The sequence below is a fragment of the Peromyscus leucopus genome, chromosome 6, assembly GCF_004664715.2.
Source record: "Peromyscus leucopus breed LL Stock chromosome 6, UCI_PerLeu_2.1, whole genome shotgun sequence".
In the NCBI taxonomy this organism is placed as follows: Eukaryota; Metazoa; Chordata; class Mammalia; order Rodentia; family Cricetidae; genus Peromyscus; species Peromyscus leucopus.
The window spans coordinates 95,619,353-95,635,733 of NC_051068.1; the positions used below are offsets into that span (position 1 = coordinate 95,619,353).

At 40.0% G+C, this 16,381-nt stretch overlaps 1 protein-coding gene and 1 long non-coding RNA gene across 5 annotated transcripts in view; one reads left to right on the plus strand and one right to left on the minus strand.

Annotated features, from left to right (window-relative positions):
• The window catches only part of LOC114701374 (fatty acid-binding protein, intestinal-like), a 41,288-nt gene that overhangs the window by 23,797 nt on the left and 1,110 nt on the right, over positions 1-16,381 (plus strand). For 2 of the 4 annotated variants that reach the window (XM_028881457.2, XM_037207048.1), the window contains exons 2-4: positions 10,931-11,039; positions 12,318-12,490; positions 14,457-14,564. In XM_028881457.2, coding sequence (XP_028737290.1) covers positions 10,973-11,039; positions 12,318-12,490; positions 14,457-14,564 — 348 coding nt within the window. In that variant the 5' untranslated portion in view covers positions 10,931-10,972. Of the gene's footprint in view, positions 1-1,047; positions 1,216-9,693; positions 10,001-10,930; positions 11,040-12,317; positions 12,491-14,456; positions 14,565-16,381 lie in introns of those variants that run through there. The other 2 variants (XM_037207049.1, XM_028881458.2) reach the window with 2 other exon arrangements.
• Positions 1-16,381, minus strand: part of LOC114701376 — a 57,734-nt gene that overhangs the window by 1,055 nt on the left and 40,298 nt on the right. Inside the window, exons 2-4 of the long non-coding RNA XR_003735814.2 lie at positions 6,896-7,058; positions 4,981-5,125; positions 3,490-3,719 (exon numbers count right to left, since the gene is read on the minus strand). This is a non-coding gene — a long non-coding RNA (uncharacterized LOC114701376). The remainder of the gene's footprint in view (positions 1-3,489; positions 3,720-4,980; positions 5,126-6,895; positions 7,059-16,381) is intronic.

Genomic DNA, 16,381 nt, shown 5'->3' on the forward strand with positions numbered 1-16,381 from the left:
GATGACTTTCATCTTATCTCTTGTCTCCAAGTATTCTCTAAGTTCTTTGTAATAAAAAAATAGTATTTATTATTATCATTTTATTATTATTTAAATATTTGCAAATGTTTTTATCTACTGAGACACTTTACCTGGTGCCTAGTTCTTCTTATTTCATTTTGGACACATGGGTTGTTTATGAGGGTATCAGATTTTCATGTATTTGTTATTTTTCAGTTTCTCTTCTGTTGTTGACCTCCGGTTTCATTTGCTAGTGGTCAAACAGGATATTGTGTCTAATTTCAATCTACTTAAAATTAATGAAACAACCTGTGCAGTAATACATGATATGCTTTATAGAACAGTTCATGTGGACTTGAGCAGCATGTGAACTCAGCTGCTGTCATGTGACCACTTTCCCACCTCTCTTTTGCCAGCTTCCCTGTAACGCTGGTTCATACCCATCCCCCACCCCTGCTTTCCTGACTAAGTTTCTATCCAGTAAAACTTGTTAAAGTTAAAGGGAATTTAATGTCTAACTAAAGTTAAAGGCAAGTTAAAACTCCCTAAAAATCTTTGGTATTTGTCATGTCTGTCTCTAGTGCCAGTAAATATGATATAAGAAAAACTTAAATAATTTGGTTTTAGCCGGGCGGTGGTGGCACACGCCTTTAATCCCAGCACTCGGGAGGCAGAGGCAGGCGGATCTCTGTGAGTTCGAGGCCAGCCTGGGCTACCAAGTGAGTTCCAGGAAAGGCGCAAAGCTACACAGAAAAACCCTGTCTCGAAAAACCAAAAATGATAATAATAATAATAATAATAATAATAATAATAATAATAATTTGGTTTTAGATAAATTTTATTTTCTAACCTTTCTTTAAAAAAAACCCTAATTTATAGTCAATGAATTTTCATTTAGAAAGTACAAATTACTTCTAAAAATCTAATCATAGTTATCCTATTTTCTAGACATAACTGTTGTAAGTATATTGACATTTCTCATATTTATGATAAGTGCACTTCTGGTCAATATTGCCTGAATCTCCTCCCAGCTTTTGACTATCATTCCAGGACTCATGGGACCTGATAACAACATCCTGGTTTCAGCAGGAAGTATTACACAGGAGAGTACATTACTCTTTGTCCTCAACATGCTGAAATGGTAGATCAAAGGAAACTCCCTGTCATAGGAGAACAACATGGCTACCTACAGTGCCTATTGGTATACCAGCAAAGGTAACTGCTAAAAACCAAATAGACCCAGATCTCTCAACAGGTATATTCATTAGCTAGAATAGTTCTACAACATTAGGCACTCAACCTGCTCTACATAAAACAGAGATGTTATTGTATAGCTTTAAGAAAAATTGTTGTTTCTATACAAACCATTTGAGAATCATTAGAAATAATTTGGCTATACGCAAAAAATATTGCAAAAAAATTTGGCAATACTCAAAAAAACAAAACAAAACAAAAAAAAAGGGACCTGAGATGAAATATATGACTGCTCCCCATTCTCATTTACAGGCTCCTCCTAACTAGTAACTCTGATTTCAAATATTGCAGGGGCTTTGACACTTTTGTTTCTGCTAGTTACTATTGGCTCTTGCATAATTCATGCCTTGCAAGATGATAATCTCTGTCTGAGTACCATTCAGCTGATGGTCATTAGATCCCAATATAAACATGTAGCCATCACAGGGTCAAATATTTGACTCAGGACACAGCTCAAGAGGTGAATGTGAGAGCCAATCTTACGTTCGAAGTTTTAAACACTGTGCCATAAAATTATTGATCCATAAAAGAAAAATGCCTCTGGCCTGGATGTCCCTTGCACAAGGACAGTTACTTTCTGAGATGCTGGAGGCTGTTGTTCATATAAGATAGCAAGTCACATGTTTTCACTTCTCCAGACCAGTTTGGTTGACTCATCTGCACCAGATGTGCTTAATTACATGTAGGCAGGCAATATGTGGGTAAGAAGTATGTGAGAATGTATGCTTGCCCCCAGTTGAATGAAGGCATTTAAGTACCTAGCCTTGGGTTGGGGATTTAGCTCAGTGGTAGAGCACTTGCCTAGCAAGCGCAAGGCCCTGGGTTCGAGTCTCAGCTCAAAAAAAAAAAGCACCTAGCCTTGTGGATTTGCCTTTAAAGGACATGATCAACACAGTTCATGGCCATTTTCTGGGAACTCCAGAATAGACTGACCAGAGTCTATCACCCTGGCCAGTATTTAATTAAAGCTTTTTTAAATTTGGTTCAAAATTCCGGCGGTGGTCTTATTCTTGCCTGGTGGGATTAGCAATAACTCAGTGTGTAAAGCGTTTGTCATGCAAATGTAAGGAACTGAGTTCAAGTCCCCAGAACCCACACAGAGTCAAGCACAGCAGCAGGCACGTGTAATCCCTTCACTCCTATAGTAAAATGGAAGGTGGTAACAGGAGGATGTGGGGACACTCATGGGTCACCTAGCCTGACTTACAGCTGCAGAACAAGAGACTCTCTTAAACAAGGTAGAAGGTGAGGATCATACCCAAGGCTGTGTTTTGACTTCAAAACAGGTGTCATGGCACACTTGTGCAAACATTCAGATGAACAAATATGCACAAACACAAAATACACACAAGTGTACACACAATACTAGAAAGAGTAAGAAAACATTAATTTGCATTTTCATTAAACTTCATAAATTGTATTTGTTCAACTTATAATTAGAGAATGGATTAGTTAAATGATAGATGAATAAATAGTGAAAGGTCAACTTAAATTAATAAGGAAAGTATGTCCATTTAAATTAGTTCCTGTTAAATGTGTTTCCTTAACAGAAAAAAATAGCTGAAGAAGCAAATTCTGACTGAAAGGGCAGAGACAGAGGGAGCATTTTTCAACCTCTACTTGACCGACTGTTTCAAAGGTTGACCCCTAATGTAGATTAGGTAAACCAAAGAGATAGTTTACCTCAGATGTTGTATCAGAGCCATAGTTTTCAGGCCTAAGCGGCACCCACTGTCACCCAGGGCGGCAACCTAGGGCACTGCCCCCAGTGCTTATCTTTATTCAGCCTCATTTCTACGTATCTGTTGGTCTTTGGATATGTAAAAGCTGAACAACATCCATAAATGCAGAGGTGAAACATCATGTCTTACAAGGTGCTTTTTCTTCTTATGATATATTCAAAATAATAACCTAGAAATGTTCTTGCTCATCATTCAATGGGGCAAATGGATTTCTGTGAGCTTCTAAATGTTGGTCCTCTGAGATAGACTTGGGGCAACCTCTTTCCCTTGTTACTGATATCTCTATCATGATAATAATATTAAATATTTAACCTCTTTCTCTTGTTACTGATATCTCTATCATGATAATAATATTAAATATTTAACCTCTTTCTCTTGTTACTGATATCTCTATCATGATAATAATATTAAACCTTTATCATGGATCTATTATTTGTCTTTTGGACTATACTGTGACCTTTATTCCCAGATGAAGGAGGGATATCAGACTCACCGTTGGCAGTTCAGAGCAGGCTCGGTAGAGCAGTCAGAACTTGGAGTACACAGTACACTTTGAAACACCTTGCATTGCACATTGAGGAATGGAGAATGACTGTACAAGCAGCTGATGAAAACTGTGCTAAAGAATGTGCTTTCTGCTTTCCTCTGGAGACATGGTGCGAATCAGCAGGAGCTTTTGCTAGTTGCCACTTCTTCCAGACCACTCACTCAGGGAGATGAGGACTGCAGAGCCAAGGGAGGGAGGCTGAATTCCATAGTATCCACAGCACCAGCAGCCGCATTCCCACACTTCCCCAAACCCTGAGAGGCTAAGTCTTAGTGTAGATGTAACAGTCTTATTAAATAAGAAACACAGAGCCAAATGTAGAGTTAAAAGCCCAAGAGGTCAGAGCAGTAGGTAAGAGCTGAGACTTAAAACCACCTTCTTACCCTTCACTGCCACTGCCTTCTCTGAGAGAGACCTACTTCCTGTATATCTGTCATTTTATTGACTTTCTGTTCTGCCTTCTCATTGGTTGTAAACCCAACCACATAACCTCCTCGTCACTGCCTGTCTATATAGATCTCTAGGTCTCTATGGTTGTTATTGAGATTAAAGGCATGCGTCTCCATGCTGGTGGTGTCCTTGAACACACAGAAATCTTCCTGTCATGTGATCAGGATTAAGAGCATGTGCTACCACTGGCAGACTTCTGCTATGGCTTTCTATTAGCTCTGACCCCCAGGTAACTTTATTTATTATCATACAAATAAAATTACATTTGAACACAAATAAAATATCACCATAGTTTTAGGGTTCTATAAGAACAGGAAATGAATGGGCTAGGTCCATACTAAGTTAGTCGACTCAGTATTACCACCAGGAAAAGTCTGTAAGCCAAAGCCAAGACCTCCCACAGGACTTGCATAATTTTTATTTTCTAGATTGAATCTAGTAAGTGGTAAGAATTGAGTAACTGTATGGGGGGAAACTAGAAAATATCTATAATGTGTTGTGAAATTGAGTGGGCATTAAACATTTAGTGATGCTACAATACAGAGAAAATGAATTTTCCAAGCTGATAAATGGAAGACCAAGTGTCATATGCCATCTGTTAGCAGCGTGTCTGAATGCAAGCAGGATTCTCTTACAACCAAGCCATTTACTCCTTCTTAGTAGTTGAAAGTGGCCCCAGACAGAGCAGGGAGTCCTAGTGTGGAAACACTATTAGGTGAACAATGGCTAGAAACCACTCCAGTGTCTTCCTTCCAGACCTCTTCCTTGAGCTATGTGCTATTTCAATGGCCTTGAGATCAGAGTGGAAACATACATGGCCAGACCACACATTGTCCTTACCTGGCAAATCCAAGGCACACCTGGCCCAAAAGTTCACTTGTACCAGCCATTAAATATTAAAATCACTTTCTAACAAACACCAAAAATATGAATATGAATTTTCTTCACAAAATAATAAAGGGGATAGAGGTATTTTGTGAAACTTACAGAGAGTCATGGATTTAGAAGCCTACAGATGGTGATGGCCGTTGAGAGAAGGAGAGTCATTATCCTTTGGAGACTTGATAGTAGGCTCCACATACTCCATTAGGTAGATCTACATCTATGGGTGTCTTCCTTAGGGTTTCTATTGCTGTGAAGAGACACCATGACCAGGGAAACTCTTACTAAAAAATTTTAATTGTGACTCGCTTACTGTTGAGAGGTTTAGTCCAGTATCATAATGGCAGGAAACTTGGCAGCTTCCTTTCTCGGACAATGAGGATGGAACCTAAGGTTGATTGAATACCTGATGTCTGCAGGTTGTTCAGTTTAATGGTTTTATGCAATACTTAAAAAAAAAAACAACTATATATAAGGTACTACTGTATTTCTTTTATATGTGTGGAAACTGAGGCTCAGGAATGTGGTGATATTTTGTTGTACTCTAATAAATCTTGCCTGAAGATTAGAGGATAGAACTAGCCACAGAAGTAGCCATAAAGGTCAGGCAGTGGTGGCACACACCTTTAATCCCAGCACTCCAGAGGCAGAGATCCGTCTGGGTCTCTGTGAGCTCAAAGCCACCCTGGACTACAGGAGATTAATCCAGTCTAATAGAAATAGAGCCAGGCACTGGTGACACACACCTTTAATCCCAGCATTGAGATTTCATGCCTTTGCCACTAGTATTTGGAAAGCACACACACGTGTTAATCCCAGCACTAGGAAAGTTGAGAAATGATCTGGCTGGGCAGAGAAAGACATATAAGGCTGGAGGAGACAGGAACTGAGAGCTTTTTGGATGAGGGCTCAGGAACAGAAAGTCGGAGGACTTGTGGAGCTGATGAAGTGAGAAGTGGCAGTGGCCTGTTTCTTTGTCTCTGATCTTTCAGCCTTTACCCCAATATCCGGCTCCGGGTTTTTATTATAAGACCATTTAGGATTTGTGCAACACAGGAATGTTGAATAATAAGAGGCCATGCATCGTAGCAGATGCCATGATTGCAATATTAAACTTGTTTCTTTTTCAATACACATTCTTCTTTTTTAATATACCATGTTTATACTTCATTGGCTAGAGATTGCCCTTATTTTTGTAATAAAGATAGGATCTATCACATATAAGCTTAAAAAGATTTATTATATTTTTAAAATTACGTGCATATATGTGTCTGTGTGAGGGTTTGTGTATGCATGAGCAAGGTGCTCACAGAATCTAGAAGAAGGCATCATCCCCCCCCCAATGGTGCTACAGGCTATTGAGAGTCAATCTGCGTGGGTGCTAGAAATCAAACTGAGTCCTTTGTAAGAGCCGTATGTGGGGTTTTTGTTTGTTTGTTTGAGACACAGCCTCACTACACACCTTGTAAAACAACCATGAACTTTTAAATTTCCTTCCACACTAAAAGTATGCTAGTTTTTGATGATAGTAATTTTAAAAATATAATAAATCTTTTAAGCTTATATGTGATAGATCCAAATGATAAGATTTCGTAATCTTTGGAAACACAAAGGTGGCACAGCTGGTCTTATTAAATCTGGGGTTATTAATGAGAACTTTACACTATAGAGTCTTCCTCCATCCCTGCTTGTGTTCTGACATTTTCTTCTTTTTAAAAGAAAGAATGAAAGAATAGAAGGCTGTTTTCTTTGTAATGCACTCATTAAATAAGATCAAATACAGCGCAACTTCACAAAAACATGGTGCCCAATGGACAACAATGAAAACTCTAAAATGAATCTATTGTCCTATGTAGCGTTCAGATTTGTTGGAATCCTCTTCTCTTGATCTGTTATTAAATCTTAACAGGACTTCCAACTTCTCTGTGGGTTAATGAGAGGTTCTCTGAGCACATTCATTCATAATAATAGTCTCTTTTCAGTAATGAACATCTTAAGACTTGTTAACAAGACTTCTTACTTCATGTTGCACGTTTTTCCTCTTCTAGCACAGACTTCCTGTGAGCAGCAGACAGCAGAAAAGAGGGACAGACATGGACTGCAGCTATTCCCTCTTGCTTGCTTCCTTCCCCACACTGGGCTACGGCTTCTGTTTCAAAAGTCATATGGGTTATGACTTCTACCTAGTTTAGAAATAACAGAAAGTGAGGAAAACAATCTTATTTAATAGCATACATAACATCTGGTTTTTACTCTCTGTTCACATGGCAGACGGTAAACACTGATCCTGAGAATTTTCTGTGATATATCTACATTTCTACCTCTTGAGACTTTGCTTATGGCTTCCAGGGTGTCAGACTGTATGCCAGGAGCCAGGGATACTGTCCCAGGTTTTTCTATTGCTGTGAAGAGATACAATGACCACAGCAATTCTTAAAAAGAAAACATTTAATTTGGGTGGCTTGCTTCTGACAGGTTCAGAGGTTCAGTCCATTATCTTCATGGGGGAAATCATGGCAGCATACAGGCAAACTTGGTTCTTGGTACATCTTGATATACAGGCATCAGGAAGTAGACTGAGGCACTCAGTGGTATTTTGAGCATAGTGCACCCCAAAGCCTGCCCCCATCATGATACACTTCTTCAACAAGGCATAACCCACTCTAAAAAAGCCACCCTCCTAATAATGCCACTCCATATGAGATTATGGAGAACAATTACATCCAAATTATGTCATTTCACTTCCTAGCCCCCATTTAACTTGTAATAATATCATAATGCAAAATGTGTTTATCCAACTTCAAAAGTCCCTATAGTCTGTAACAGTCTCAACAATGTTTAGAAGCCCAAAATTCAAAGTCTCTTCTGAGATATATAAGATAATCTCTTAACTATAATCCTCTATTAAAAAATACTTCCAACATATAATGCCACAAGATATACATTACCATTCCAAAACATAGGAAAGGGAGCATACTGAAGAAATACAGGACCAAAGCAAGATTGAAAACCAGCTGAGCAAACTCCAAACTCTGCATCTCCATGTTTAATGTCAAAATGCTCTTCAGATTTTCAACTCTGTTCAGCTTTGTTGACCGCAACACACTTATTTCTCTTAGCCTTTTCCCACTCTCTGTTAGCAGCTTTCCTCAGGTATCCCATGGCTCTGGAATCTCTAACATCTTGGGGTCTTCATGGAAACCAAACAGTCACCTTCACAGTTTCACACAATGGCCTTTCTGGGACTCCATGCTGGGAAACTACTGACACATGCCTGGCTCCAGAGACTTTCCTTAGTCTCTGAGGAAGATTCCATAATCCTTTTCTTCTGTCCTTGACCCTAAAGCTAGAACCACATGGACAAAGCTACCAATTTCTGCTGGTTCCTGGGGCTGGAACATGGCCCTTGTTCAGTTACATCTTCACGAGCTTTCCGGGTTTGATGGTTTCCTTTGTTAGCTAAGCTTGACTGTCCTAGAACTTGATATGTAGACCAGGCTGGCCTCAAACTCAGAGAACTGCCACCCTCTACTTTCCCAGTGTGGAGATTAAAGGCATGCCCCACCACATCCAGATCTAAGCTTTTCTTTAATTCCTTTCACAAGTTGGAAGTTTAGTGGGATGGGCTCTTGTCCTGGGGTCCGTCCCCCCCCCCCCCGCCTCGACCTATACTCCATTTCTTAATCCATTTATCTCCTTGAACACAGAATTTAGTACCACTCTACTTCCTGGTGCTCTTTTTCTCCTCAAAATTTACATTTTTAATTTATCCTGCTCAACTTGCTCCTTTTCATTATAAATCTTTATATCTAAAAACACTTTTAACCACATGACGAGAATCTATATGAGGCTGTTTTGAGATTTCTTCTGCCAAGAGAATTAATCCCTAACTCTTTGGATCAGGCACAAGGCAGCCACTTTCTTCACCAAAATACCACAAGAAAGATCTCTAGGCAACATGCTAGTTCTCCTCAGCATTCTCTTGAACAAGCCTCACATAGTTCATCAAATCATGTTTAGCACCACTCTCTTCCATGCTCCTACTAGTATGGCACATAAAACAGCACTTGGAGCACCCAACTGCTTTCCCAATCTCAAGTCCCGTGGTCCATATTCCTTCAAACAAATGCATTGCCAGGCCTAGCACAGCAATAAGCCAGGCCCTGGTACCAACTTCTGACTTGTTAGAGTTTTCTGTTGCTGCGAAGAGACACCATGACCACAGCAATTCTTATAAAGAAAACATTTAACCGGGGTGGCTCACTTAGAGTTTCAGAGATACAGTCCATTGTTATCGTGGTGGGGAGCATGGTGGCATGCAGGCAGATGTGGTGCTGGCTACATCTTGCTATACAGGCCACAAGAAATTGACTGAGACACTCAGCAGTATCCTGAGCGTTGGAACCCTCAAACCCTGGCCCCACAGTCACACATTGCCTCCAACAAGGCCACACCTCCTAATAGTGCCACTCCCTATGAGATTATGGGGGCCAGTTACATTCAAACTACCACAGATAATTATACAAACCTCTGCTAACCCTAAATACAATATAAAAGGGCACATTAGAAAGCACAATTTCAACTAATAAACATTGATCTGGGTATTTTGCTGGAAGTTGACATGGGAGGAGGGACAGAGGAAAACTGAATTTGATTATTCATATATTGAAATGTCATGCTGAATTCTTTAATTTATATAATTTAATCATGGTAATAAAGAATAAAATGTTTAAAAGAATAAAGAACTAATATGCAAATATTTAAAACACATTCAGTGAAAAGATTCAAACGTAAGTAGTCCATGTGTAAGAAACAAGTAAGACCTAGGGTGAACAACCCTGGTCAGGAGTGCTAAGCAATAGAATGACGTAAATAAACCACAAATGGAGTAGTGATAAGCTATGTGTGGAAGTAGGGATAAGACTAGAAACCTAGCCAGAAAGGGGTATAAAAGAGGAAGCCTCGGACACGACCAACAGAGCTCGTCAGACCCTTGAGTGAGCCGACTCACCTCTGCCAGAGACGTGAGATCCTGTCCTCAGCACAGACGAGGTTGACCATAGGAAGGTTGATCCGAGATCCAGAGGAACAGACGTGGCGAGTTCGAACCTGTACACCCGGAGAGGTATTCCCACTTCCACTTGGAAGATGGGATAAATATTGCTTGTAATCTTATTGTGTGAATAAATGAGTATTATACCAAGTCTGAATCAAGAGTCATTATTTCTCCTCTGTAACCGGGGTATGTGCGCGCCACACCATCTATTATATAATTCTATTTGTAGGAAATGTCTATAGAGGCAGAAAGTGGATGAGAATTTAAGGCTCTAAAAATGGGGAAATGAAAATCTGCTTAACATGTGTGCAGTTTCTTTTCAGGGTAATGACACTGTTCCAGAATATGGTAATCATGGTATTTGGGCAAATAGTGATGTATTAAATTTTAGGTTAATTTCATCTCAAGTAATCTTAGGAACAAAGACAAATGAAAGTACATTATTAGTTACAATACTCATTCCAAGTTCAACTTTTCAATTGTGTTTCACATGGTCTCATATAGCAACTGCTACTGTTTGGGTTATTAAGTCTCATGTATCTGTTGTTTTGTGTATGTTACAAATTCAATTAGCTGCTATATAGTATGAACTTTTGACTCATGAATAGAAAAATATCTTGGGTTTTTTTGGTCCAGTTAATTTTTGTTTGGTTTTTGGCTGGAGTGGAACTCCCTATGTAGACCAGGCTGGAACTCATGGAGCTCTGCCTGCCTCTGCCTCCTGAGGACTGGGATTAAAGGTATGTGCCACCACCCCTGGCCCTAATTCTTGAGATAAAAATGCCCACATGTGTGGTTGAAGACAGAATAGGTGTGATTATCAAATTTATTTATTTATTTTTTGAATCTCACATATAGATTCAATGAAAGCATGGAAAGGGAAACCAAAGGGGCATGGCATATATAGCAGTCAGGCAATCTCTTGAACTTTAAACTTCCACATCACAGTATGAATTGGTTCAAAGATAAGACATAGAATAAATTCTCTCTTGTGGACAGGACTGAATCTCTGCTTTTCCAGAGGCACACACAGTTGAGATCATGGCATTTGACGGCAGTTGGAAAGTAGAACGGAATGAGAACTATGATAAGTTCATGGAGAAAATGGGTAAGGACCGGTTTCTACCTGGGCAGTTCATGTTTGCTTTCCTCTCTCTGTGTGTTAGGAGATGACTGGTGATGTGTAAGGCTCCAGGTGTGATTGTACAGAGTCTGGAAATCCATGTCCACACTTACTGCTTTAGGAAGACATCTTGTCCCCTAGGGCAAGTGTTAGAGCCCCTGGGTTTTCTTCCCTTTCCTGTTAATTGCACCTATGTAAATGAAAACTGACATGTTTGTGTTCATTAGAAGAAAGACATTTGTAGTGAGTTATGATCATTTCCAGAGTTTAAAATAACACTGGATTATAGGAGGTAAAGGAACAAAGGACTTTTAATAACGTAAGAATATAATTTTTATCAAAACTCAGCTTGAATAAACTCTATTTAATTCTTCTCTCTTTGTTATGTAACTTTAGGAATAACCACAAAAAGCTGTGTATTCTTTTTAGAGGTTTAATTTGACTACATTAAAAATGTCTACTAATATTCTGGCAACCTTCACTAAAAATTGGACCAAAAATGTGTATCATTTCCCAAAATAGAATCTTCATAGTTATGTCTCATACTTTCTCTAAAGTATGAGACTTTCCAAATTTAAGTTTATAAAATTTGTACATTCATATTATAATGAATTTAATCATAATATCTCAAATTTTTCTGGCTTGGGGCAATCAAAAATGACACAAAAAATATAATTGTGCAACAAGCAAAGCATGGTGCTATATGCCTGTGATCTCAACACTTTTGAGAGCAAAGTGGGAGGCTTTTGAATTAAAGGCTAGCCTGGCCTATGCAGCAAGTTTGGAGCTGCCTGGGGTATGTACCAAAACCCAGTTTCAAACAACGGCCAAACAATAAATAAAGGCAATTTGAAAGCAAAGTAGTGTTGGAAATGAATAAATATCCCAAACTGGACTTGTATTCCTTTTAATAAATGAATACCCCTCTTAATCCTTCATTTGACATTGATGCAATTTGACTGAACGCTGAAGCAAACGTTTGTTAAGCTTGTTAAAATGACCCAGAGCTGAGGTGGTACAGTTTGCTGTTTCATTTACATTTTCTTAGTGTAGAAAAGCTGCTTGAACCATTTCTCTGGATCTGCCAGAACTTTCCCTTTCTCTAACAGCATCTCAGTGTTGCTGTGCACACAGGATACTGTTTGCTCTTTCTTCTCCACCCACAAAATAAAGACAGACAAGCAGACCAAAGCAGAGCTAAGAAAGGGAAACACTTTCTGTTTCATTTTCATTTCATGTTCCTCCCAATCTCTCCTCTTGCAGGCATTAACTTGGTGAAAAGGAAGCTTGCAGCTCATGACAATTTGAAATTGACCATTAGGCAAGAAGGGAATAAATTCACTATTAAAGAATCTTGCAGGTTTCGAACCATTGACGTTGTGTTTGAACTCGGTGTCAACTTTGACTATAGTCTAGCAGATGGAACGGAACTCAAAGTAAGACTTTTTTTTTTTTTTTACAAATACAAAGTAGTTCATCTCATGGAATGGTTCAACTAATGCAAACTTCCGTCATTTATTGAAGAGGCCAACAAAGTCTGTTCATATTTTATTGTACAACATCATTGACAAAGTGTTTAAATATAATATTTTGTTATGATATGCATCTATGAAAATGCTATGATGAACAGATTCATAGTAATCCTCTTAAATGGACTGAGTACAAGGAAATCTAAAATTCTGTATTTTCAACTCTTCATGCTAGAGACCACAAGCTTTTAGTGATTATGATATTCAAACACAATAACTGTTTATAAATGTATTTGGACAATAAACTGAGAAGCCAAAAATGTAACTGAATCAGGAAAGTGCAGCAAGCACAAAACCATGGGTTATGTTTCTAGCACTGTATAAAACCTAGGCATGGTCACATATGCCCATAATTCCAGGACTTGGGAACTGGAGTCAGTAGAATCATAAAGTCAAGCTTTTCCTAACATACAGAGTACATTTGAGGGTAGCCTGGGCTACATGAGATCTCATCTCAATAAACATTGATTTAAAAAAATTAATGAATGGGTGAGTAGCGAAATGTGAAAGTCTAATTCATGGTAGGTCATTAAGAATGTCCCTTTCTCCAACCATTGGGTGGAGCTCAGAGAATTCTGCAGAAGAGGGGGAAGGATTGTAGGAACCTGAGGGGTCAAGGTCACCACAAGAAAACTCACAGAATCAACTAACCATGGCTCATAGTGATGCACAGAGACAGAACTGACAACTAGGAAGGCTGCATGGGACTGACCTAGGCCCTCTGCATATATGTGACAGTTGTGTAGCTTCGTCTTCTTGTGGGAATCCTAACAGTGGGAGCAGGGCTGTCTCCAGCTCTTTTTCCTACTCTTGGGACTCTTCTCCTAGTACTGGGTTGCCTTCTTCAGCCTTAATAAGAGGGGAGGTGCCTCGTCTTACGTCAACTTGATATGCCATGCTTTGTTGACAGCAATGGGAGGTCTGCCCTTTTCTGAATAGAAACAGAGGAGAAGTGGATGTAGGGTAGGTGGGTGGCAGAGGGGAGGTGGGGTGGATCAGGAGGATCCAGGGTAGGGAATCTTTGGTCAGGATGTAAAAAAAAACCAAAAAAAAAACCATGGTTGTTGGTGGCACATGCCATGAATCCCAGCACTTGGGAGTCAGAGGCAGGTGGATCTCTGAGTTTGATGCCAGCCTGGGCTACACAGTGAGTTCCAGCATGGCCAGGGCTAAACAGAAACTTCCTTTGAAAAACTGAAAGAAAAAAGTTTTTTTTGCCTCAGAGTTTTTTCTAGCCAAGTATGTTTGCAGTGACGTGTGTGTGTGTGTGTGTGTGTGTGTGTGCCCGTGCCCACACCCAAGTGCACATGGAGAGGCCAGAGGAGGACATCGAGTGCCCCGCTCCACTGCTGCGCATCTTACCCCCTTGAAACAGGGTATCTCACTGAACCTGGAGGGAGGCTGGCGGTCACAAAGCCCCATGAGCCTCCGGTCTCTACAGCGTCAGTGTCACGGGCATTTGTGAGCACACCTGGCTTTTCACATGGATTCCGGGGACTTGAATTCAGGTCCTCAGGCTTGTGTTGTCAGTTCCCTCCTCACCCTGCCATGACAGTCTAACTGCTGAGTATTTTATCACTAATGTTATCACTACTCCTCTGCAGTAGAATTCAGCCTATAGCAATTGTCAGTGGAGTGGTGCCTAGTAGTTCCCGGTACAGCCTGGACTCCCACAGCTCATGTCCAACCTCTTTCCGACTTTCGAGGAATCGCTCTGTCATTTCACAGCCTTTGTAGACGTAAAATGGAGGAAATGTATTACTTCATAGAGTGCATAGGGTCACTGAGTGAAGAAGATGTGGGTCTGTAAAACTGGAAATCGTGTTAGAGACATGCAAGACCATAAAAATGCTGTCTTGTTATTGTGATGCAGGGTTCCATGACCCTTGAAGGAAATAAACTTATTGGAAAATTCAAACGTGTTGATAATGGAAAGGAGCTAATTGATATCTGTGAAATTTCTGGTGATGAACTAATTCAGGTAAGTTGTAAGAAAGATTTCTAACTATGTTCCAAAGACAAAAATGATTATGAACAAGAATTTTGTCACTGTGAGTAACTCCTTGTAGTGCTTTGAAAGAAAATGCCCCCCATATTGAGTGGCACTTTAAGAGGTATGGCTTTGTTGGAGTATGTATGACCTTATTGGAAGAAGTCCATGTCACATGGGGGTGGGTTTGAGGTCTCTGATGCTCCAGCTATGCCCAGTGTAACACAGTGTCTACTTCTGTTATCTGTGTATCAAGATGTCGAATTATCAGCTCCTTCTCTAGCACCATGTCTGCCTGCATGCTTTCATGTCCCACCATGATGATAATGGAAACTCTGAAACACTTAAGTTAGCCCCAACTAAATGTTTCCTTTATAATAAATGCCATGGTCATGGTGTTCACAGCAATAAAACCCTATAAAACCCTAAGACAACAGTTGGTACCAGGACTGGGGCATTGCTGTAATAGGACTGACCATGCTTTTGTTTGGAAGAACTTGGACTTTGGAAGTTTGGGTTAGGAGTGCAGTGGATGGGCTTAATGGGCTGTACAACTAGGAACCTGGAAGGCAATAGTGATGAGGATAATTTGAACTGTGGGGGCCTAAGTCAAGTGCTTTTGGAGGAGAAGAATTTTAGTATGTTGGCTAGAGATCATTCTTGTGATATAATGGTGATGAATGTTACTGCTTCTTGCCTTGTTTGAAAAGTCTGGCCAAGACTACAGTGAAGAGTTTTGGATTAATTTTCCATTGCCAGAGGAAGTCTCAAGACAGTCTAGTAATGGACTCTGTCTCATGGTTATTAGTATTAACTCTTATGAAGATTTATAACCCAAGGGAGCAAGATGAGCAAGCAAAAATACAAAATGTACAAACTGAGGAGAAAAGGAGCACCAGGAAGAAAAATGAAGCTAAGTCCTGTGTTCAAGGAGATAAACAGATTCAGAAATGTAATAAAAGGAGTGGTGACTTCAGGGCAAGATCCCACCCAACTAAGTTTCCAAGTTGTAAAAAGGAATTAAAGAAAAGCTTAGCTCCAGTGTGGTGGTACATGCCTTTAATCACCATACTGGGAAGGCAGAGGCTGGCAGATCCCTGAGTTGAGGTCAGCCTGGTCTACAGAGCAAGTTCCAGGAGAGTCAAGCTTAGGCAGTGAAGGAAACCATCAGAAAGAGAAAGCTGGTGAAGATGTAACTGAAAGATCTCTGAGTTCATGGCAGTCTAGTCTACAGAGCAAGTTGTAGGACAAGACAGCCAAGCATAGGTGGTGAAGGAAACCATCAAAATCAGAAAGCTCATGCAGATGCAACTGAGCAAGGGGACCATGTTCCAGTCCCAGCAAGCAGCAGAACTTGGTAACTTTGGTGGTTCTAGCTTTAGAGTCAAGAACAGAAGAAAAGGATTATGGAATTTTCCTCAGAGACTAAGGAAAGTCTCTGGGGCCAGGATTGTGTCAGGAGTTTCCCAGCATGGAGTCCCAGAGAGACCATTGTGTGAAGCTGTGAAAGTGACTATGTGGTTACCCTGGAGACCCCAAGATGTTAGAGATGCCAGAGCCATGGAATTCTTGCCAAAGAGAGCTGCTAACAGGGATTGGAACCAGCCCAAGAAAAAGAAGTGTATGCAGTCAATAAAGCTGAACAGAGTTGGAGATTTGAAGAGGATTTTGACATTAGACATGGAGATGCAGAGTTCAGAGTTTGCGCAACTGGTTTTCAGTCTTGCTTTGATCAAGTATTTCCCCATTATGGTCCCTTCCCTAGGTTTTGAAGGTGATGAATATCTGGTGTCATTATATGTTGGAAG